We start from the raw sequence: 25,219 nt of genomic DNA on the forward strand, positions 1-25,219 counted from the left end.
AATAAATAAGGAAGTCGAGGGCTGTTTTTTCTCCGGATGTCTGTTGACCTTCACATTGCCCTGCCACACTGGCTACCACCACCACAAAGAAAACCAAAGTTATGGAAAGACTTCTATGCCTGCGTCTGATTCTTTATGACAGTTGTGTTCTCACTGGACCCTTTTGTCAGTCCCCCTGGGTTGAAATTCTCACCCACCAGTTCTGTCTCCCTTAAGCCTAAATGAAACCCGTCAAAGGCGTGAGTCAGACACGGTTTAGCCTCCTCAATATGAGACAGGTGGATAAATTTAACATGTGAATTTAAGGAACTTGAATCAGGATAAAAACAAGACAAATGAGGGCTTGTTTAGTATTGTTCTGATGAAGAGGTAAATTTTTGGTATCAATTACTAGTGAGCTGGAGTTCCCAGAAGGGAAAATACAGAGAAAGAATAGTCAGGGAAAGCTTATTGGAAGGATAAGACTTTAAAAGCCAGATCTTGAAGGATGAGAAATGGGGAGTGAGAGAAAAGCATTTAATAAGAGGAGTGAGAATGAGTAAGATGAGTTGCCAGGATAGCAGGGACCCCATCCTGAATTAATGTAGTGGGCTGTGGATGGGTAAGCCTTAGGAAATAGCCTGATCAACATAGTCCTCTCCTTGGCATCTCCATTCCTAGCTCTCCACCTCTAACCCGAGCCACCCATCTCCAGGCCCAGTTACATAAATATACATAGCCTTGCATTTATAATAGCTTCCGGCCACAACCTCTAGTCCTTAAGGAGATTCAAAATCATAACATTTCCTGTATCCCAATATGCTAATATTGTTCTGTTTGACATTCAGAGTCTTGGGTTTTTTAATTAAACAATGCCATTTCTTTTCCTGAATTGTGATTCTTTTCTTAAACAAATAATCGAGGGACTTCTGTCACCTATTTTCAGTCTGCCCCTGACTTCCCTATAAACCTTTCACTCTCCGATCTTCTCCTTGGATGGTTTATCCTCACCTCATGCCAGGAATGCACTGCTTGCCTTTTTCTGTGCAGTGTTGTGATTTTCTTCCCAATCTAACCAGGCGTTCTCATTTCATTCACTGAGCAGCTCCATGTCGAAACTTGCGTCTAAGTAGGTAACGCAAGCTAATGTTCCTTGGTGCCGTCTTCAGTTTGGGTTATATTTTTACACTTTCTTCAACGGATAGACTCATGACACCTGCTTCTTCTGGTCCACAACACCCTCTAGAGTAGTACTTATGCCTGTAAAGATGCTGTTGACTGAACTAACTTGAAAATTTTTTTCCTTAATATTTTGTATATAATCTACCCACTCAGAATATAAAAATCCTTAACTTTAAAAAGAGAGCAATGGGATGAAAAATAATTTTGTCTCTTAGAGATGTTCTGAAAGGAAAGATTTTTCCGGTGTTCTGATCTGGAAATTAGTGTCTCTCCTCCCTGCCAAAAAAGAAGGATAGCTATGATTTTTCACAATAGTAAACTATTTAAATAGGTAAGATTTTCCTTTTAACTGAAGGGTAAGAAGGTAGCCCCCGCCCCCGCCGCCGTCCTGCTTGGAGGCTAACTTAATTCCAAACTCTGCCAAGAATAATATTGGTCATTATTGGAGCTTAACCTATCTCTGCCAAACTCCTGGATTGAGAAATAATCGATTCTGATTGGCAATTCTTTCAACTTTGGGGAATTTCGTGTTATAATGTTACATGAAACATAAAACATTTTGTCATAGAGTATTTCTCTCTTTTCTTTATCTAGAGGTGACTTTTCACGTAAAGTCATTTGTGTCTAGGAAGGAAAATACTTCTATATTATTGTGATAAAGGAATTCTGAATACTAACCCTAATTCTATGACCTCAAGTTATAAGTGAAGACTTGTAAATCAACAGAAACTCTCAATGGATTGATCCAATGGAAGGAGGAGGTCTGTTTTTCCTGGTCGTGTCTTGACTGATAGCATCTGTATTCAAACCTGGCACATGGCACCCTCCTACACAATGTGCCTCTCCTGCTGGGCCTGCATAGAGTAGGAAGGAGGTGAGGCAGCTACACACCAAAGCTTTCTTGGGAGCACTGTTGCTGCTATTTTGCCTTGCTTTGTGGTGTTCTAAACGTTAGTGAAATTCGTCTGGTAGTATTGGCCCAAATCTGCATCAAACCAGCTATCGAAGTGGGACCCTTTACGCCCTAGGAGCTTTAGCCCAGCTTAAGAGAGAAAATGCCCCAAACAGTCTCTGAGAAGCTTCTCTTCTGTAAATGCCTGATGAGTGTGATGACTTTCCTAGTGGAAAAACAAAGCTTATACTGGTTACATGTTTTTGAAGCAGTTGCTAAGACACCTGCTGAGTTGGTACTAAAACATAGCAGTACTGGAAATCAGGCGCTGTAGGTGGTTGGTAAACCTGTGGATTTTGGGGTCACATTCTCCCTCTTCTGCCTCAACAATGTGCTGATTCCCGTGTCTGAGGAGGGGCCCAGATATGTGCCTTTTAACAAGCACCTCCTGGTGATTCTATGGCAATTAGTTAGCCATATGTTGGTAAAAAAAAAAATATTAAAAGAAAAAAACTCTGGTTACTTTGAGAGGCAATATACTGTGGAGATTAAGAGCCTTGTGTCTCAAGCCAGATGGCCTGGAGTTGAATCCGGGTCTGCTTATCACCTTGGGCTGTTTCTTCACCTGTAAAATGGGATATAATCGTATCTACCTCATGAGGTGGTTGTGAATGCCCAGTGAGCTATAACATGTAAAATAGTTTAATTATAACATGTAAAATAGTTTATTTGGGCCTGGCTCAGAGGTACCACTCAGTATGTTTTGAAGCACTCTTATTTGTCCTTGTCACTTCTATTTTGCTTCTAACATGTTTTTCTTAACCCAATAGAATAATCCCCGGAAAAACTTTAGTGAATTCCAGAACTTCCCACAAAGCAACACAGAAAAGACTAAGAGGACGTGAGGGAGCATGGTGTAGACGCTGAAACCAGACAGAGCTACATTTGAATTTCGCTTCCCCCGATGGAAGCAATATTATCTTAACCTGACCCTGTTTCCTTAGCTGCGAAATGGGAATATTAATACTCCCCAGCGTATTGACTTGTTGTGGGGTATAGAGAAAGCATGTAAAACATGAACATACTCCTAACATAGTAAGCGCTCAACGGATGCTATCTATTTTTAGTGTTGGTATATTTTGTGTTCTGGGGATGTTTGTGTGGGTTGACTGGAAATATCCAATTATTTATATAAGCTCTAAGGTTTCTCTTTAGCCTGTTTGATAGGAAAAGGACTAATTAGTTTAAGTATAATTAGTATTTGTTAATTTGTACTAACTGATTATTAATACTAATTAGCTTAAAGTACTGGTTAGTAAGTCATGGGTATATATTATATATATATGGATATATATATATCACCAAGATAGATCGATAGGTAGATAGAGAGATAGACAGATAGATTCAGTGACCCAGGCTTAGGAGGAAAGAGGAGTAGAAGGGAATTCAGGGAAGGTTTTTCTGAGGAAAAGGGTTGCTAGTTCATGCTGAATTGTGAAGTTGATTAGAAGTTAGCTAGGATACAACAGGAGGAAGTAAGAGATGCGAAGAGTAGCCTTAAGCGAGCTGCGTGTTGCTTCACTGGTGTTAGGCTGGAATGTGTATCTGGGTGGGCTGGGGTTGGGGTTACTGGTAGGGGACCAAAGAAATCCAACAGATAGACGGGAGCCAGACCAAGGCCTAATAAATAAGGCCTGGAAAGGAGTTTGAATTTTGTCCTGAGAGCAATGGGGAGCCACTATCAGTTACTTTTTTAATAAGCAGGGGAGTGAGAAGATCAGATATGCACCTTAGAGAAAGTACTTTACTGCCTTCCTGGAGCATGAACTGGAGGGGGCCAGAGGATGGGCAGGAAGCCAGTAAAGGAGGCTGTTGCAGAAATCCAGCGCTGGTGGCCTGGACTCCAAGTTAGCAGCTCTTTTTGCCTAAGTCCTACATGAAGGCAGGTGGGGCAGCCCTGTAGATCTGATTGTGGTTGTGAAAAATTAATATTGCCTGAGCCTGATTCTCTGGTATGTACACCTCTCCCCGAAGTAAGTCAGATCCTTTTGGAAGTTGGATTAAGTCCCCTGGGTCCACGGAGTGCCGTTAAACTCCTCAGCATACTAAATGGAATGGAATCTCAGCCTGCAGTCAGCCAGTAAATGAGTATAACATGTTGAATTCCAGCTAATGTACAGTCCTCGAAGTAGTATTAAGTCTGGGAATTCACTTGGGTCCCATTTGGAGTACTGAACTATGATTTACTTGGTCATACCCCAGTGACCTATATGTGCCAATATAGCTTCCATGGTTTTTTCTACTTTGTTCCGGGGAATAACTTATGGAATGAAAACATCCATTTTTTTAAATATATTTTCTATATCTTAATTCATTTTCTTGGTGGATAGGGATTATTGAGGTCAGTATTTAGTGCTCAAAAATGTGTAGTATAAATGAAAGTAGCAAGTCATAACCTAAAAATGTGTAGTTTAAATGAAAGTAACAAGTCATAACCCAAAGTTATTTTTCCTATCAAATGTATATAATAGTGAAAGTTCAAAAAAAGTATTGATATTAACACTTGGATCCAAAAGAAATTTAAACTTTATTTTACAAGGAGTTTTTAAATGCTCATTAAAAGTTTGATTTATAAATGGTATCGATTAATTGTTCACTGATATACAAATACATAAAGAGTGAGTCATGTGTCCACGAGGTACAATGTATAAAAATAAAACAAAACTGATGTCAACCTGGTAAGTCCTGTGAGGTCCTCAGGTAATTATCACCGTGAGCCTAGTATTTAATACCTGTTCAATAAGTATGTGATTGCCAAATGCAAATGATCATTAATTTGGGAAGCTTGTCTATCGAGGCCCCATATTCGTGGTGGAGTGAGTATTAATGTGAGACCTCTCTGTGTATCTGTGACACGTGTTCTGGGAACTTTGAATAATTGATATTCCCGAAATGTACAAATGAGGAAACCTCAAATATGATTCTGTGATAACTAAATTTGAAACTATCTTAGGAAATATTTTCCTTTAATAAAAATAGCAAATCCTTGGATCAGGTTTTCAGAGTTCAGAGATGCTTGATAAGTAAGTAGGAAAAGAATTTTAGATATGCAAAGTGATTAAGTCATATTTATTTAGTTTGAGAAAGCAAAAAAAGGGAAAAGATACATAACACGGTGAAGAATTTTAGAAATATTTACTGGAATAAACAATAACAGTTCTTAATATTTATGTTTTACCATAGATTTTTCATTTTGCTTTCCAAAACATCACCTCATTTGATCTGTTTAAGAACGCTATGAAGTAGTTTTTGCAGATAGGGAAAGTGTATCATAGAGTAGTTAGACGATTTGTCCAAAGTCCAAACAGCTTATAAGTAATGAACTGGAAACTCTAATCTATGTTTTCTGACTCTTCAACCAGTACTTTAATATTCAGTAGCAAGTAAATAACTGGCATACATTACGTTATACATGCAGGCTTCTGTGAATAGCTAGTCCACATTGAAGACTTCCGCCTTGAACTGCCAACGCCTTTACTGCCTGTACCATTCATTTGCCGTAAAATTTTACTTTTAAAAAAATGTGGGATTTTTTTCTGTTTACAGAAGCGACACAGGTTCTGAGCAGAAAATTTAAAAATGTACGTTGGCTTCATGAATACTATGTGACCATAGATCGCACAGAAACATGCAGAAAAGAGCATATTTCTGACACTTGTGCTCTTCAGAGATGTTGTATGCTTTTAATAATAGTTCAAATGAGGGCTGGCCCCATGGCTGAGTGGTTAAGTTCGTGCACTCCACTTCAGCAGCCCAGGGTTTCGCCAGTTTGGATTCTGGGTGCAGACCAAGCACCGCTCATCAGGCCATGCTGAGGCAGTGTCCCCACACAGCACAGCCAGAAGGACCTACAACTAGAATATACGACTATGTACTCGGGGGCATAGGGGAGAAGAAGAAAAAGAAGGAAAAAAAAAAAAAGGAAGATTGGCAACAGATGTTTGCTCAGGGCCAATCTAAAAAAAAAAAAATTACTTTACTAAAAAAAGAAAATTTCAAAGGAGATCACCAAAAACATTTTCATCATTTAGTTTTCAACAAAATAGTTTGAAAATTTTTCCCACGTTGGTAAACATCATTATAAAGCTCTTTGAACAGCTTCATAGTATTCCGTTTTCTGAATAACATCTGTTAAGGACTTGAGGATGCTTTCTGTTTTATTAGAAACAACAATGATGAACATCTTTGCTAAGGATCTCTTTGTGTAAATCCATACATTTTTTGTTAGCGTAAATGCCTGGCAATAAAATTGCTGGGTTAAATGATGTACAAAATTTTTCAATCTGACCAAATAGCCCAACAGAAAGGTTGTGCCTATTTAAATTCCCACTTTGCAGTGTATGAATGCCATTTTTTACACATTTGCCAATCCCTGATCTTGTCTTTTCAAAAATCTTTGCCAATATGGTCATCAAAAATAGTATATTGTTGTTTGGCATAGTTTAACAATAAGATAGTAAATAAACTGAAGGAGGGAACTAAGATTTGCTCTTTTGTTTGTATCTTGCACAGTGCCTACTCTTTACTGTTGAACACGTACAGACATTTAACAAATAGAACGTTACCCAGACAGCACATGTAATACACAAAACACTGACCATGTTCTTCTTTGATTTTTGTTTTATCAAATTCTTCAAGTGCTGCCGTTCATTCTTCTGTGACATGAAATAATCGCCGTTTTCAGTGGTCCATTATAATGACAAGTACAAGTCGGAAAGTGTTTTAAGTTCTTGGAACTAGCGTTGTGGTTTTTGAGCTAGCAAGAGCTTTAAAGATCTTCTAATTTGATCCATCATTTTACGGCGAGCATGTATCATGTAAAGATATGATAAATCCTGGTGTGTTTTACAAATTGAAGTGGAAAGCTCAGTGTCTAATGTTTTTGCACAAATGTGTAATTGTGTCCACAGTTTATAGAAGTTACTCGTGTCCTCAGAAATTTAAACCTCTTTACTTTTTAATCCTTTGTAATATAGTGAAACTAAAATTGTCAACTGTTTTAAGAAAACAGAATTTTAGCCATGGCAATGGATTCTGGTTTTGAAGGTAAACCAAATGCATTTGCAATGAAACCAGCTCTACTTTATCTAAATAATAATTTCCTATAGGCACATTATTCTACATAGCGTAGTCAACCATATTTCTTTTCATTTTGTTTTAGGTAGCAGTTTTACAACATCATCAGGATTATATACAGGAAATAATTCACTCACAAATTCCTCTGGATTTAACAGTTCACAGCAGGTAATTTTAAAAGCCAATTTAACTTCTGAAATTTTTTTTAAATGCAACAGATGATTTTCTTATATAAAGAAAGATTTGTTTATATTACACCCTAAGCAAGAGCCTTCTTAAGCCTTTTCATCGTTTTTCTTTCCCCGTTTTAAAAATCTCTTTAGCGATCTTAGATGGTGAGTTGTTTGGTTTTCAGATTGGTTTAATTTTACTTAGTAATGCATCGTGGAATGGAAGAACTAGGAAGGGTGTATCTAATGTTACATAAAATTTGTTTGCAAGTCTGAGCACTTCACTGTGTGCTCCTTTGTGAATTCAGAGAAGACACAGAAACACAAGCATGTGTACAGTTATACTCTGAAATGTAAGAAATATGCAGGAGTGTTCTGACCGCTTGTTCTCGTGTGGTTTGATTTGGTAGGACTACCCGTCTTATCCGAGTTTTGGCCAGGGTCAGTACGCACAGTATTACAACAGCTCCCCGTATCCGGCACATTACATGACGAGCAGCAACACCAGCCCCACGACGCCGTCCACAAATGCCACTTACCAGCTTCAAGAACCACCATCTGGCATCACCAGCCAAGCAGTTACAGATCCCGCAGCAGGTAATTTTACTAATAAAAGTAAAATGTGCATTTTATTAGTCCTGCAGGCTATATTTCTGGTGGTTTAAATAAATATTTCTATCGTCGTATATTCATGCAGTGGTTGCATACTTTTGGCAAGTTTTGGCAAGGCCTAAATATGAGTCAAGTAGTGTGTTTGTGACATTAACTTTATTTTTATCTGCTTAAAAATTTTAGTACAAAGTATGTAACTTCAAAAGCACTCAAAATAGAGATTTTATTTAGTTGTAAACATATTCAATTTTCAAGATGTGTATATATATAGCTTTTTAGATTCATAGTTATAAATATTTAGCTATAATTCTTAACTATAATTGTAAATAATCTGCTTATGTATTGAATAGAAAATAAATGACATTACCTTTAATTCAAGGTTTATCATCATTAAATATTTAATGTTTTTAAAAAAATCAAATAGTATCAAAGGGTTGAACATGGAAAACAGAGATTCCTCTGTCTACCCTTTCTCATCATGGCCTTCTGTGAATTTCATAACAATCTATCTGCACGTGGGAATTTTTCATACTCCTGCACAACCCTTGATGGGCCCTTTCAAATGAAAGTCTCTCTACCTCTGGAAGTTTTCCTGCTATGTTTTTGATGTTTCTTCCCCTACATTAGTTCTTTCTGAAACTCTTAATATGGTATGTGTAATTTCCTGAATTGGTCTCTACCTCCATTTCTTATATTTTTCTCTTGTACTTCTCACATCCTTGTCTTAATTTTTTTTTTTTCCTGCTGAGGAAGATTTGGCCTGAGCTAACATCTGTGCCAATCTTCCTCTACTTTGTATGTGGGTCACTGCCACAGCATGGCCACTGATGAGTGGCGTAGGTCCGCACCTGGGAACTGAACCTGGGCTGCTGAAGTGGAATGCGCGGAACCTAACGCTAGGCCACAGGGCTGACCCTTGACTTAACTTTTTAAAATGTAATCTCTCCTTTCTTGGATTATGAGGTGAGCTCTTATCCTCAAAGAGTCAGAGAGTTTTCTTCCTTTCCCTTTTATTCCTAGAGCCAAAACCCACTCTACAAGTCAGGCTTAAACGTACAAGTCAGGTGTTAACGTTGGAAGACTCATTTCTATGACCTTGTGTTGGTAGAGTGTTAATTCTGGGTGGTTGTCCTAAATCATGAAGAAAACGTTTCATGTAATGGATGCTAGTTCAAATTTTGACTATGGGTTTATCTTTTGAATATTAACAGATGACCCTCCCCAAAACTCCTTTCAGTTTTTAATGTTCTATCTTTTGTCTTAAATGCATACAAATGCTGTTTTATTCTAGAGTAGGAAGTTACACCCTTCCTAAACTTGTATTCCAACCAACTGCAAATACAGTTCTGCTGTACATCTCAACTCTGTAAACATCTTTATCTTTGATCATCATACTCCGTTTACCTTTATTTTAAAAAAAAGCTTGATATAATATTCTTCACTCACTTCACCCGTGTAAATACAGTATTCATAGAACCTAGTATACTTGTCTCTTTTGCCTTTTAATTAGATTTCGCATCTATATAATCACACTCAAAATAAGCCTTGTTGTAGAAGATATTGAATTTACTGTAGAAGTTATTGGTAAGTTTTCCTCTCAACTTCCGTAAGCTTCATACGGGCATCAGAAGGAAAGGTAATGGCTCTCCCAACTTTAGGAAGATCTCCTTTTTCACAATAGCCATCTGGATCATGCAAGCTTCTTGAGGACTAAAAGGAGTTTTGAAATGAGGATAGCTGTATGAATGAGAAGTAGAAAGACTCGTTAAGGTCTGTGGAATAACAGAATGAGAAAAGGAGACGGCAGAATAATTTTACTTAATTCATGCCATTTTGGTTGTGCAGAATACAGCATCAAAGAAACTGGAAGACTCATTTATATTTCTTAAATTAAAGTTGATGAGAGCTTTTTAAAAAAAGAACATTTAGTCATATTATAAAAGTTTGTCTGAATCTTGACGTTGTTCTAATTTGATTTATAAAAGGGATGCCACGTGAAGGGGGGTATGAGTGGGCACAAAGCTGTGGCACGTGGGGAAAAATGCGGTTATAATTTTCGAAAGGTATATATGATTTTATTTTAAGATTGAATGACATATTTTAGATTTTATTTGAATAAATGCTTCGTGTTTTAGGTACTTATTTCCATTTCAGTATCTTTATGGCTACAGTATAGGAATGCATTGAACTGGGGAGAAAATGATATTTTTCAGATTTCTTATATTCACCACTTCCCACTAAAATGAATGTGTATGGATAAGCTTTTCTTGTGTTGCATAGTTAGAAAGGGAAAGTTCAGTGAGTTTCCACGTTGAAAAAAAATCTGGATTACTTTAAAAATTCAAGGAAGATTTAGTCTGGGTTTTAGTGTTTGTTTTTTGTTTCTTGAGTTTTTTTCACATTTGTGGTAAGACTATGGATTCAGCCTAAGTTTTTTGGCATTAACTTTCCTTTTTTACTAGTCATATATAAAATTATAGGTTTGCCGTTCTTGATGAAAAGGAAGTTTTGATGGTACAGTACATAAATTCATTGAACTAAAGAATTAGCAGGAATGGCTTATCATATATAACCTAATGTTTTTGTTTTGAGATAAAAATAAAAAATAGTTAAAATAATTCATGTTTTTGTTGAAATACTTTCAGGTGCTTTTTTCTTTTAATTTTAATAGTCTACTGGGTTTAAAGTCAGTATTTTCTAATAGTGGAAAGTTAGGAATCTTACGTTTCTGCCTTTTAATTTCATGGTATTGTGCAGTACAAAAGAATGCACAGTCGATGTGGTCCTCCTCCCATACTTTATGATATCTATTCTTGTATCGTTCATAGAATTGTTATGTCATAATGAACATATAAAGATAACTTTGTAGAGTTTTCTCAGGGTAACATGTAAAGACCTACTTGCTTTTTAATTGTGCATTTTTAAAGTTATGTGAAAAATAGGTATCTTTTAAGTCCATGATATTATGCAGTATTACTTATAAACACGTACCTCCTCATGAATCTTAAGTTCAAAAATTATTTTAATGTGTTTATAACTAAATATTGAAAGCTCTATTCTCCTTTGGATAGACATGTAATAAATTAAAAATAACATAACTTGAATATGAAAGTTTAATCGCAAATTTTTAATTCATTTTAAAAAACTAAAAGCAGTGCCTTTGTATTTATTTTTGTTTATTTTTTATTGAGATGTAATCAACATATAGCATTATTTTAGTTTTGGGTATACAGCATAATAATTTGATATTTTCATATATTGTGAAATGATCACCATAAATCTAGTTTTAACATCCATGACTACACGTAGTTACAATTTTTTTTCTTATAATGAGAATTTTTAAGATCTACTCTCCTAGCAACTTTTAACTCCTTTGCATTCATTTTTAAAAATGAGTTTGTTAGCCATGTTTTGACTATCTTAAAATAAAATTTACGTCATCTGGAGATATGTAAGAATCCTTTGACCTTGAGAAATATAGTGAGGTTTATTTGGTATTTCAGCAACGTTTTAATTTATTTACTGGATTCAAGAAAGTCATGCCTCCTCTTCAACTAGAAATACCAACCTCCCCCCTCCGAACTGAAGGACATCTTGGTTGCTTCCAATTCTGGCACTTATAAATTAAGCTACTATAGACATTTGTGTGCAGGTTTTTGTGTGGACGTAAGTTTTCAACTCATTTGGTTAAATACCTAGGAGTGCGATTGCTGGATTATATGATGAGTATGTTTAGTTTTATAAGAAACTTCCAAACTGTCTTCCAAAGTGGTGGTACCATTTTGTGTTCCCCCAAGCAATGAATGAGTGTTCCTGCTCCACATCCTTGTCAGCATTTGACATTGTCAGTATTTCAGATTTTGGCCATTCTAATAGATGTGTAGTGCTATCTAGTTGTTTTAATTTGCATTTTCCTAATAAAACATGATGTCAAGTATCTTTTTATATGCTTATTTGCCATCTGTATATCTTGTTTGGTGAGTTGTCTCTTCAGATCTTCTGCTTACTTTTTAATCATGTTGTTTGTTTTCTTATTGTTGAGTTTTAAGAGTTGTTTGTACATTTTAGATGCAAGTCCTTTCTTAGATATGTGTTTTGCAAATACTTTCTCCCAGTCTGTGGCTTGTCTTTTCATTCTTTTAATAGTCTCTTTTGTAGAGCAGAAGTTTTTAATTTGAATGAAGTCCAACTTAGGGATTTTTTCTTTTATAGAACATGCTTTTGCTTTTGTATCCAAAAACTCATTGCCAGACCGTAGATCTTATGTTGTGATCTAGAAGTTTCATAGTTTTGTTTTTTACATTTTAGGTCTCTGATCCATTTTGAGTTAATCTTTGCGTGAAGTGTAAGGTCAGTGTCTAGACTGGTTTTTCTGCGTGTGGCTGCCCTGTTGTAGCACCATTTGTTGAAAAGCCTATCTTTGCTCGCTTGAATTGCCTTTAATCCTGTGTCAAAGATCAGTTGACTGTATTTGTGTGGGTCTACTTCTGGGCTCTCTCTTCTGTTCCGTTGATCTATTTGTCTATTCTTTTGCCAATACCACAGTGTCTTGATTACTGTATCTTTATAATAAGTCTTTAAATTGGCCAGTATCAGTCCTCTCACTTTGTTTTTCTTCAGTCTTGTGTTGGCTATTCTGGATCTTTTGCCTTTCCATATAAACTTTTAAATCAGCGTGTTAATATTCACCAAGTAACTTACTGGAATTTCGACTGGAATTGCGTTGAATCTATAGATCAAGTTGGGAAGAACTGACAATATTGAATCTTGACAATATTGAGTCTTCCTGTCCACGTACATGGAATTTACTGTTAATTTAGATTTTGATTTCTTTTGTCAGTGTTGTAGTTTTCCTCATATAGATCTTGTACATTTTTTAGATTTATATTTCTTTTTTTGGTGCTAATGTAAATGGTGTTGTGTTTTTAATTTCAAATTCCAATTGCTCATTGCCAGTATATAGAAAAACAGTTGACCTTTGCATACTATCCTTATATCCTACAACCTTACTATAATTACTTATTAGTTACAGGAGTTTTTCTGTTGATTCTTTGGTATTTTTTACATAGCCAATCGTGTCATCTGTGAACAAAGACCGTTTTATGTCTTCCTTCCCGATTTGAATATCTTTATTTCCTTTTCTGGTCGTATTGCATTAGGTAGGACTTCCAGTACAATGTTGAATAGGAGTGATGAGAGGAAGGCATCCTTGCCTTGCTCCTGATCTTAGGCAGAAAACATCTAGTTTCTCACCATTAAGTATGATGTTAGCTGTAGGTTCTTTGTAGATTTTTCAAATCAACTTGAGGAAGTTCCCCTCTCTTCCTAGTTTGCTGAGTGTTTGTATCAGGAGTGGGTGTTGGATTGTGTCACATGCTTTTTCTGCATCTACCAATATGATCATTTGATTTTTCTTCTTTAGCCTGTTGGTGTGATGGATTATATTAACTGATTTTCAAATGTTGAGCCAGCTTTTTATGCTTGGATATACCCCACTTCATCATGGCATATAATTCTTCTTACAATTCTTGCACTTAGTTTTGCTGATATTTTGTTAAGGACCTTTGCATCTATGTTCGTAAGATAGATTGGTCTGTAGTTTTCATTTCTTGTAATGTCTTTATCTGATTTTGGTATTAGGGTATTGCTGACCTCATAGACTAAATTAGGAAATGTTTCCTCTGCTTCTGTTTTCTGGAACAGATTCTAGAGAATTAGTATTATTTGTTCCCTAAATATTTGGTAGAATTCAACAGTGAACCTATCTAGGCCTGGTGCTTTCTCTTTTGGAAGGTTAATTATTGATTTGATTTCTTTAATAGATATAGGCCTATTCAGATTATCTGTTTCTCTTTGTGTAAGATTTGCAGATTGCTTTTCAAAGAATGCTCTGTATCATCTAGGATAAAAAATTTGTGGGCATAGAGTTGTTCATAGTATTCCTTTCTTCTTCTTTTCTGTTTTTGAGGAAGATTAGCTCTAAACTAACATCTGCTGCCAATCCTCCTCTTTTTGCTGAGGAAGTCTGGCCCTGAGCTAACATCCATGCCCATCTTCCTCTGCTTTATATGTGGGACGCCTACCACAGCATGACTTGCCAAGTGGTGCCATGTCCGCATCCGGGATCCGAACCAGAAAACCCCAGGCCGCCGAAGCAGAATGTGCACACTTAACCACTGCGCCACTGGGCCAGCCCCCCATTATTGTTCTTTTAATGTCCGTGGAATTGCTTAGTGATGGCCCCTCTTTCATTTCTGATATTAATAATTTGTGTCCTCTCTCTTTTTGTCTTGGTTAGCCTAGCTAGAGGTTATCAATTTTATTAATCTTTTCAAAGAGCCAGCTTTGAGTTTCATTGATTTTTCTATATTGTTTTCCTCTTCTCAATTTCATTGACTTCTCTGATTTTTATTTTTTTCGGCTTACTTTTTATTTAATTCGCTCTTCTTTTTCTAGTTTTCTAAAGCTTGAAGCTTAGATTATTGATTTTAAATCTTTCTTCTTTTCTAATATATGCAGGCAATGCTATAAAGTTCCCCCTAAGTACTGCTTTTGGAAAATTTGATAGGTTTTTTTCGTTTTCATTTGGTTCAAAATAGTTTTATTTTTATTATCATTGAAACATTCCCTTTTAAAGAGATATATATTTATAAACAATTTGTTGGTGAAAAATTTTAGAAATTTGATGGTATACAGTATGTATCATTTGTTACAGTCATCTGGTTATTCACATCTTCCCAATTAAATGGCTTTCTGTTGTTGGAGAACGTGTTTAGTTTCTGAGAACAGGATGTTTCATGGTACATTGAAATTCCACTGTGGGTAAAAGAAAATTTTGGTCAGAGTCAACCCTTTTTTTTCTTATTCAAATCTAAGACTATAAGACAATATCAAAATTAAATCCATGATTACTTTAATTTTTAAATGATAGATTTTATTTTAAATTTCTTTTAAATTTTTAAAGAAAAGTGTCTTTTAAATTTTAAATTTCTTTTTAAAAATAATTCTTTACAAAGTCAGTGATCTTCTACATTTAAAAACATATAGAGTTCAGAAAAAGAAGAAAAAGACATTTTAGGATGTTTTCCTTTTGTGCTAATATCAAAACTCACATATTATCATATCTTAGCCACTGACATATAAAGCATATTTTATTTCCTTGTACTGAACCCTAAAAATCTTAAGGCATATTATTAACACCATAAGCGAGTACATTTTTTAAAAGGTGATAAAGAAAATTTAACCACTTGAGAGTAATTGTTGTGAAGGAATTTTTTTAATTGACTTTTCTCAAAAGAGTACTTAATCCTTTCTTCTAAAAATATTTTTCTTGGGGCTGGCCCAGTTGTGTAGTGGTTAAGTTCATGTGCTCCCCTTCGGTGGCCCAGGGTTTGCGGGTTCAGATCCCGGGTGTGGTCCTACACACTGCTCATCAAGCCATGCTGTGGTGGCGTCCCACATACAAAATAGAGGAAGATTGGCACAGATGCTAGCTCAGCGATAATTTTCCTGAAGCAAAAAGAGGAAGATTGGCAACAGATGTTAGCTCAGGGCCAATCTTCCTCACCAAAAAAAATGTATTTTTTTTTCTTTATCATATGACTCATATATGTGTAATCAAAATATGAACTCATTTATAACCTAATTACTGTGCTGTTTATTTAAATAATTTGTCTTGAAAACATACTTCTTGTCCAAAACCTCTTAGAACATGTCATAATAATTATGTCAGCTATCGTAACAATAATACATAGTATAAATACAATCATTGAGTTTAAAGCTTTATATTACATTACTTGAAATCTTATACCTATGAGGTAGGTACTGTTTGTGTCCATTTTACAGATGAGGAAAATAAGGCACATAGCTCTTAAATACTCAATAAATGTTAGGTATTATTCAGTTAACCAAGAATTTTGAGCCCAAATTGTTATGAAAGGACTATTTACCTATAACATTGTACCTTTTAAATAATACCAAGCAATCAGAGAGAGAGAGAAAAGAGTAAATGGTAAATAACACAGTTTAGTTTAATGTGAAATAAAAGCTAATTATTTATTAGGGATGAGTTTTAGGGACGAATGCCATAGAAAAGTAATTTTCAAAGGATTTGTTCATTTGAATTTCTTACAAAAAACTTGATGTGGAAATCTACCTTTTCATGCTCAGACTGCACGGACAATTTACTGGTTAAGGTGATGCACAGGAATCTTGCCAATATTGAATTTCAAGTGACAGAGGAAAAATCAGTATAAGAGGGAATTCAATATGCATGGGAAACCATTTGTTCCCTCTGCTTCTTTGATCCTTGCCAAGGCCCAGGAAAGTAGGGCAAAGCCTGAAAAACAGGGGAACATTCTTGTGCAAAGTTGCAGGAGATCGCTGAGCTCTCCCAGGAATTCAGTGTGGCAGGATGAGAAACTAAACCGAACCCGCCAGCCATCTTCCCTATAAATACAGGAAAGTGGGGACGCGTCTACCCTACCTCGCATGCGTGCGTCTTTTCACTGTGGAAGTGATCCTGAGGTGTGCAATAGCGTGCATCTTGACTCCTACATTTTGCTCAGCGAGTGGTTTTGAAAATCTTTAGGCCATACTTGCTCATTTTCACAGATGCCTTGTGGACTTTGGAGAAGTTTGCAATTTGTTCAGCTCAGAAGTAAATTATTTCGGTGAAACAGTTTTAACTCACATTTTGGAAACATTTGTAACCAAAACAAATATTTGTATGTAAAATAGCCAAGCTATTAAGATGTGAGAAAACAAAACAGATGTCTGTTTGGGGTTGTTGGGTTTGTTGTTTTGATGGCATTTGTTTTCTTTTCTTTCTTTTTTTTCCCCAGGGGATTTACAGTGTGAACCTTAATGAAATTGTAAAATTCTTGGAAATAAAGTTCACTGTTTGTTTTTTATTGTCAAGAATGGAATAAAAATGAGTTGCCATACCTTTGAATTTTGGACCGTGTTTCCAAGAAGTGAAAATTTCAGTGTTAGCATTTACCTATTTTGTGCCTCAAGTGGTCTGAGTAATTTTTTCAGTTAGTTGGCCAGAAGTTGAGGTGCCTTATAGAGTCAATTTTAGTACACTTGGATTCCAATATGTAATTGTTCCTTATATTTACACATAACATATAATTTCTATATAAATAATCAAAAAAGGAAAGCATATGTTATTGAGCTAATTAAATTAGTTTACTAATCCTCACAAACATTTATTATTTTATCTTCTTTTGTAGCTAATTGATTCCTTGTTTCTGTAAAGTATTAAGCATCCTGGGGAGCCACACAGATCAGTGTAATAAGTCCCCTTGTTTAAGTTGAAGGATATTAGATCTGCTCATTCAGTTTTTAAATTGGAAATGGTTGGGAAGAGGACAAAGTTATCTGTGTTTGCCATCCCTCCACCTCATTTAATTGGGATGGGATGGTTTAGTGGATGAGTTTTGGATTAACTTTTAAATAAAGGTAGGATTGGGGCTGGCCCCGTGGCCGAGTGGTTAAGTTCGCGCGCTCCGCTGCAGGCGGCCCAGTGTTTCGTTGGTTCGAATCCTGGGCGTGGACATGGCACTGCTCATCAAACCACGCTGAGGCAGTGTCCCACATGCCACAACTAGAAGGACACACAACGAAGAATATACAACTATGTACCAGGGGGCTTTGGGGAGAAAAAGGAAAAAAATAAAATCTTTAAAAAAAAATAAATAAAGGTAGGATTGATGGATTAATGGCTACCAATTTTTTTTTTTTCAAGATTTTATTTTTCCTTTTTCTCCCCAAACCCCCCAGTACATAGTTGTATATTCTTTGTTGTGGGTCCTTCTAGTTGTGGCATGTGGGACGCTGCCTCAGCGTGGTTTGATGAGCAGTGCCATGTCCGCGCCCAGGATTCGAACCAACGAAACACTGGGCCGCCTGCAGCGGAGCACGCAAACTTAACCACTAGGGCACGGGGCCAGCCCCAATGGCTACCACTTTTATTTCCAGCTTGATTGCCAAAAAAAATTTAGGTTTAATGAATATCTTTTTAATTTACTGAATAATAATACATGAGCATGGGACAAAATTACCAAGGTACAGAAGAGTTTGCAGAGATGAATAAAACTCCCTTCATCTTCTGCCCCAACCCCTTGGTTTCATTCAGCAGAGTTTCTTGTGTATCCTTCCAGGGGTGCACTTTGCTTATATAAACATACACATCACATCTGCGCCTGGCCACTTTTTATTCCCATTCAAGTAGTATACTTTCTCTTTTTTTTTTTTTTTGCAAAGGAGTCAAACCTTACGAGGGACTGGAAAACCACAAGGAAGCAAGGAGTGAGGCTAGGAGACTCTCTGCCTGTACGGCTACATTTTTGAATCATGACTTTTCCCTGCAAGTCGGTTTCATTTACCTCTCTCTGTAGATCTGCGTTCTCTGCTTCTCTGCGTATGTGGCCGAAAAGGCTATCCTATAGCTCCCAACAGTGAACAGCACTGCAGTTCAAGCAGTCAGTCCCGATTGCCTCAGTACCTGCTAGTCCTTCTTCCAAATTCCAGAGAGAGAAAGAGGAAAGGAGGGAGAGAGAGGTGGGGGTCTCATCTGGGGTCTGGCCCAAACAACGCTTCTAAGCTGTCAGTTCGTGCCCACCACCCAAGTCGTTCTCCAGTGTGGCTGAGCATCAGAGGCAAGGTGGGTGGGGCTGCGCACAGAACTCAGTGAAATGTAGATTTCTGAGCCAACTTCAGCCTGCTTGGCTGGTGGTGGTGGTCCAAGAATCAGTGTTTTTAATAAAGCGCCTCAGTCATTTCAGGCTTTCTCCAGAGAAGGGCCTTTGTGGATAAGCATATTAGCTAGAATAACAGTCAGGGATATAAGGGGAAAATATATTAGCAAATATAAAAACATCTAGATTTTTACAAATACGTGTCTGTTATATACCTCTCTCTATCTACATTTATATCTATAGCTCTATCTATCTATTTAATTTGTATCTATCATACACCTACATATACTCCCCTGGAGCCAGCTGCTGTGAAACTAAAAATTGGAGCCTGTATTTATAAGTTAATTCATCATTTAGATCTCTTAATGCTTTGTGTAATACATGGTGTGGGTTTGGTGAAAATTAAGTTTCTTAGGAATTTCCACAAATAGACCCGTACTGTATTTTCTGCATCTCACTGTTGAGTTCATTAGTGCTTTTGGAGACTCAATTGTAAATTGATCCTAATAACATTTGTAAATAAGTAGCGTTTGTCCTTTAGAAAGAGTTATGAGAAAGAGAGGTTGTCTTGACTGCCTCTTGAGTCCTGTTCTGTGTCGTTATCCCTCAGAATGTTCCAGTACATCCCTATCGCTTATGCACTTCTCTGTTCTCTATCAAACGTCCTCTCAGATCCTTTTTTAAAGTATGGGATGTAATTATAGTTAGCCCTCTAAAAGATATTTGCATTTTAACCAAAATGAACATGATGAAGCCTTAGGGTGAAATTCAGCGTATCAGCCAGACAGTCATTAAAGTCTGGGGTATGGATTTCCTTGTGGCCATTGAAATCATGCCATTCCTTATTATGTATATTTTCGCCATGAAACCAATGGTAGAATGTTTCATTTAACATCGCTATACGAAGGGGTTATGTAAGTGTTTATTGTCCATTAAAAACAAATCTTCATTTGAAAATAAACATGAGATCATAAACAATTTAAGCAAAATTTTGAATAGAATGAAAATTCTAGACATCTCATCTCTAGACTGATCATGGAATGCTTCTGATGGTGTTATTTTTAATTCATAAAAATAGTATATACATATCTGGAGTCAGTTCATTATATCTTCCCTATGGCATTCTTCTAAATATATTACTTCCTTTGAGAGTTTTAGCAGTCAATCAGCAAATATTTGATGAGTACTTTGCATTGCACATTTAGCAATGGAGAAAAATATATTCAATTTTGAACCATAAAGTAATTATGTTATCTTTATAGCAATGATTTCAGTATTAGATTTGGCTGGTGCCCTAAAGATAAAAGCATGATGTATTTGTTAGTAGAGTAAAATTTTTTTTCCTCAGTAGTGCACCATATATATATATATAAAATATTTTTACTTTTGTATATTTTTTATATACTCTTTGGATACATTTTATTATTTTTATTTTTCCTTAAAGGTAATAGAATACATATTTTTCTGTACCCTACGTTTTTCACTTAACAATATGCAGAGAAAATTTCAAAAAGTATTTTTCTCGTGGATTTGATATACAAATATAATAGTGGCTAATACATTTTGAGCACTTACTATGTACCAGGCATTGTTCTAAGTGCTGTTCAGGCATGAACTTGGTTCCTTCCCACCCAGCTCGGCAAGGTAGACAGTATTGTCATTGTCCCCATTTGACGGATGGGCCAGCTAAGGAGAGGTTGTGACAGCACTAGGATTTAACCTCTGGAAGCTTGCCTTCGAATTTCAGTTCTTGATCAGGAAAGCATGCCGCTTCTTGAAACCAATGTGTCTGAAGAATCAAATAGGCAGAAAAATGGAAATTTAAACAAAGAGTCTTAAAAAGTAGTAACTATGTGGTGTTCATTTTCTTTAATTATTCACTTCACTCAGCCAAGGCGTATATTAGGAGGTATTCAGTTAAATGTGTGTTAAATGTTTGAATGAGCTCTATTTGCTGATAAAATAATGTAAGTCTGAAGTTGTGAGGAAGTGATATGTAGTATATTTAAGGTTGTGTCATCCTGTAAGGATGCCCTGAATTACAAGATCAGTTTGAAGATGTCTTGGATAATCCAGTAACCAATTGCGCTCTACCCCCATTCCCCCTGTATCCTATTTAATAATTGCTCATCGTGGACCTGCTTAGGGAAAAATCTTCCACAACTTCTCTTCTTTACCATTTCCCTCGTCTTCCCCCTCAAGGGCCTCATTCTCTACTTTACCAACTTTTCCCTTTCTTTTTGTCTTTATTTCTCTACTTACAGCTCGTGGTCGATGAGCACTAAGTGTAGGAATAATGATATACTTGCATCAAGGAAAAGGGAAGCCATCCATTTTAAAGTGAAGGTAGACATCTTGATCCAGTACGGTCACCTTCTAACACTTGGAAAATATTTATATGACCCCTTAGAAACTTTCTCAAGTACCTCTTCATAAAACTAAAATTACATTTTCTTCAGTTTCATTCTTTAAGACAAAGTTTACTGTTTTTCACTTTTATGTAACTGCTAAAATTGGAGTGCAGATTTCTAATATTTTACATTGTATATGTGCAGTGTTTACCTAGGTTGGATTGGTTTGGAAATCATGGCTACCATGGTTTCCGTGAGAAAATAGCTTCTGAGTTTCAAATAACTGATTTAAACATATTTAGAACATAGCTGACTTGTAAATTGATGACTCTCTTATATCTCCAAATCCACTTGAGTAAATTTAGCAATTGGGAATAGGGGAGCTTTGAATTTTAAAGTCAGAAGTGACCTTATGAATTCTTTTGCCTAAGACCTTCACCTTACTGAAGATTAAATTGTTCCAAAGCAGCACACCTATCATCGGTCTCATCTCTTGATGACATGCTGGAGTGGCAGCCTTGGGAGACAGCAGGATGTGCTGTGGCCTTTCCCACACTGCCCTGGCCAGCATGACTGCCTCCTGAAGAGGGACATGGATGTCCTTTAAGGAATTCCAAGGTAGGATCAGTTAGGGACACAAATTCTCAGGTTGAAAGTTATTAGGGTTCCTTCACTTTAAGGCTTTTCTGATCCTTTGATACAGTAATATTCACTGAGAAATGAATATGATGGACAGTGCTTCCCAGACATACCTGGCTGGGTACCACTCTGCACCCACCCCTACTCCTACAGGGAAATCTATGAGCCTCTCTTGGGCACCACACTTCCTTGGAATGCAGTTGAGAGAAACTGGAGTGGTGGCTAGGCGTTTGGAGTTGGGCTAACTTAGGTCTGAATCCTGGTTCTATTATTTATTCTGCATAGGTCAGATGGTACCACTCTTGTGTATAGGATGAATGGGAGAATGAAATTATGTAAGTGGCCAATGAAGTGACTGACTAGGCCCTCAAATGTTCATCTCTTCCATTCATACATTCAACAGATATTTATAAATGCTTGCTGTGTGCCAGGCACTGTGCTTGGTGCTGAGGATATACAGGTGACAGGAAAGGCAAGGTCCCTGGCCTCAGGAAGCTGATGTGTTCTTTCCTCTTAAAGATATTACTCTGGTGCATTGTGCATTGTGGTTGTTTCAGAAACTAAAGCCCCCAAAATGTGGTTCACCAGTTTCCTTCACATAAAATAATTGGGGGAGGGCTGAACCAGGGGTTGAAATGTGTGGGAAGGATGGTAGAAGTTCCTCTGAGGTTGTCCATAGAGTACTAGAGAGTGGATAATGGCCATACTCCAGGGACAATAAAGCTCTCTTAATTTAGTTACTAGACCTTGACTGAGGAATTAATTTACCTGGGAGACCTCAGTTAGTGATTTTGTGAAAGGAAAGTAATGGTTATAAAATACAGATAGAGAAGTCAAAGCAATTCCCTAAAATTAATTCAATTAATATTTATTGATCTCTGACTTTGATTAACTCTGTAAGATTAGTCAACAAGTTTCCTTGCCTTTGGTTTTATTTTACACAAGTTTTTATGGGAGGGTTCTTAGAAGTAAGAATCTTGTAAAACTTGCTGTTTGATTTATCATGAGGGTATGTCCCTGGCGTCACCCAACATCCTCTCCATGAGAAGTCTTTGAACATTTCTGTCTCATCTCTATACTAGGGCCACCTATGTTTCTGTAGAGAAATTGGTTACCTCATCTTCTGCACCCGTGAGCCATAGAGCTCTGTGTACCCTTGCCTCATTGACTGCAGACCTGAGGACCAGCACACCTATGCTGACCACTGTCTCTTCTCACTTTATTTTACCTTTCCCACCTCCAGTTTTCTTCTGATGTACTCATTCATATTTTTAAAAGGTTATTCTATAGTCATTGTGTATATATTTGGTGGGTTATCTTAAACCTGTTTGGAGAAAGGTAGGATATAAATTTTCTAGAAAATAAAATTAAGAATTAAAATGTTTTGTTCAGCAAGAATAAGGGCCAGAGAAAAGATTCACCACAACTACTCCATGCTCAGGAAACACTTGTTTTGCAAATTACATCACAACCACGTTTTTAAACGTCGCCATTTTGCTTAATATGTGCACAAAAACCTCTCCAAGATTCTCATAATTACAGCCTCCCAAGAGCACACACGCTCCATTTTTTTCTCCTCTCTGTTCAAAGTCCCAAACCTGCTCTAATTAATACGTTTATTATTCATTTCAGTTCAGCTAATTCATATAAAAACGCACATTGCCAATTGTAAAATGCCTCTCAAATGTAAGAATTCATTTTCTCTACCACTGACATGGTTTTCAACTTCTGCTGTTTATTTTCTATCCCTGACAACGTTTTAAATGTTCTCCCTTGAAGCATTCTAAGAACTTCCTTTCTCGGGAGTATCTTTCCTTTCCAGTTTCCCATTTAGTGTTTTCCCAAAAGTGTCTGTTTCAATATTTTTATTCATCTAATTACCTCCCATGACTCAGCTTTGATATTGACAAAGGTTATTGAGGAAGCACATTTCTCTTGAGATTTATTCCTTAGTCTTGCTATTACATTGCATTCCATTGTTGAAGGCAAAGCAGAAAGCACAGTTTCTTCTCCTGCCACATGTAAATGAGGGTTTGATGATGCTCTTCACCATTCTGTTCACTATTCATTGAGCATCTCTTAATTGCGAAGTCCTCTCAGATTCTGTAGGAATACGGATAGCAAGAGGGTTGTTCCTTGTCCTCAAGAAGCATTTTTTTTGTGAACAGCCAAATCTAATCAAGGTTGAGTTAAAAAAAATGTCCTGCTAGAAGCAACAGCAAAGTGCTCCGGAAGAATGCAGGAACAGAGATTTCTTATGTAAAGCGTTTGGAGAAAAAGCTAATAAAGGAAGTGAAATTTATCCTCAGCCCTGGAAGATGCAAATGAGTGTGGGACAGAGGAGAGGGAAGGGATATTCATTCAAGAAAAGAGAAATAGACCCTTTTAAATGGACTCACTGATGGTGCTGTTTCCATCAGAACTTAAACTATATTTAAATTTCACTGAAGGATGAAAACATTTTTGAGCTGGAAGATCACTTTATGATCATCTTTAAGAACAAGATAACTATGCCCAGAGAGGTGACTGAACAATTCACATCACATAACAACACTAACGTGTTTATACAAAATATGTTAGCATGCGTTATCTTAAATAATCTTTACAGTGGTGCTGTCCTCATTTTACTCTCAAAGAAACTGAAGTCCAGATAACATCCAGGTAATTATATAAATTACAAGTTGCCAAGCCTGTTCAGATCCTACTGTCTGAACTTGTAGGTTACGCTGTCTGTTATGATGAAATTTGAACTGCTCAATTTTCCATATTCTGTCCTGTAAGTTAAGGAGGCTGTGGAGATGGACCAAAATTTGCAAGATCCACCCTGTCCACAGGTGGACTATCTCCCAAACATTGAAAGGAAGGAAGGTCACCTTGTCGGAGTTAGTGCTGGTTCAGTAATCCATGTAGCTAAGCTTTGGTCCTAGGCTGTTCCTCTCCACTGGCCCCAAACTTCCAGCCCAACCTCCCCAGGCAGGTGCCCATCAGAGGCTGTGCTGCCTGTCTTTGTCCTCATCCCTGCAAAGCAAGACTTCTGACTTAGAGAAGTGATGCTGTCTCTGAGAAGAGTCAAGTCAGATGTGTGAAGAAGGAGGCAGGTGGAGGGGGAGAAATATCTCAAAGCCCAGAGGAGACCCTGTTCAATCCACTCTTCTACTTTCAACCCTAATATGGCTCACTTTTCTTTCATCATGAAGGGTGAGGTTTACTCCTAGTTCTGTACTGTACGAAATAAACTGAACCCAGAAGATGGAATAAGGAACCAGGTGTGTCTGAGTTCTCCTCCTGTCAGACCCTCCCTGAATGAGTATGCAGGCAGACTGATAAGTACTTACCTGCCACACATTCCTTAAGAGAGTGATTAAATAGAATTTTACATGAGGGAATCATTGGTGATCATGTGCGTTTTGTGAACCAGGGATGTTCCACATGCCAGGCTGTTAGCTCATTCAACAACAGATATTCACTGAGCTTCTAGTGTGTTCCAGGCACTGTTCTAGACTTGGGACACTCAGCATTGAACAAAATAAGGTCCCTGCCCTCAGGGAGTTTACA

The 25,219-nt window shown here is 36.9% G+C and overlaps 1 protein-coding gene across 31 annotated transcripts in view; it reads left to right on the forward strand.

Moving 5' to 3' along the window:
• Window positions 1-25,219, forward strand: part of EYA1 (EYA transcriptional coactivator and phosphatase 1) — a 321,217-nt gene that overhangs the window by 212,610 nt on the left and 83,388 nt on the right. For all 31 annotated transcript variants that reach the window (XM_070221423.1, XM_070221430.1, XM_070221427.1 and 28 more), the window contains 2 exons: window positions 7,275-7,357; window positions 7,770-7,956. In XM_070221423.1, coding sequence (XP_070077524.1) covers window positions 7,275-7,357; window positions 7,770-7,956 — 270 coding nt within the window. The remainder of the gene's footprint in view (window positions 1-7,274; window positions 7,358-7,769; window positions 7,957-25,219) is intronic.

Source organism: Equus caballus, chromosome 9 (genome assembly GCF_041296265.1).
Source record: "Equus caballus isolate H_3958 breed thoroughbred chromosome 9, TB-T2T, whole genome shotgun sequence".
Taxonomy (NCBI): Eukaryota; Metazoa; Chordata; class Mammalia; order Perissodactyla; family Equidae; genus Equus; species Equus caballus.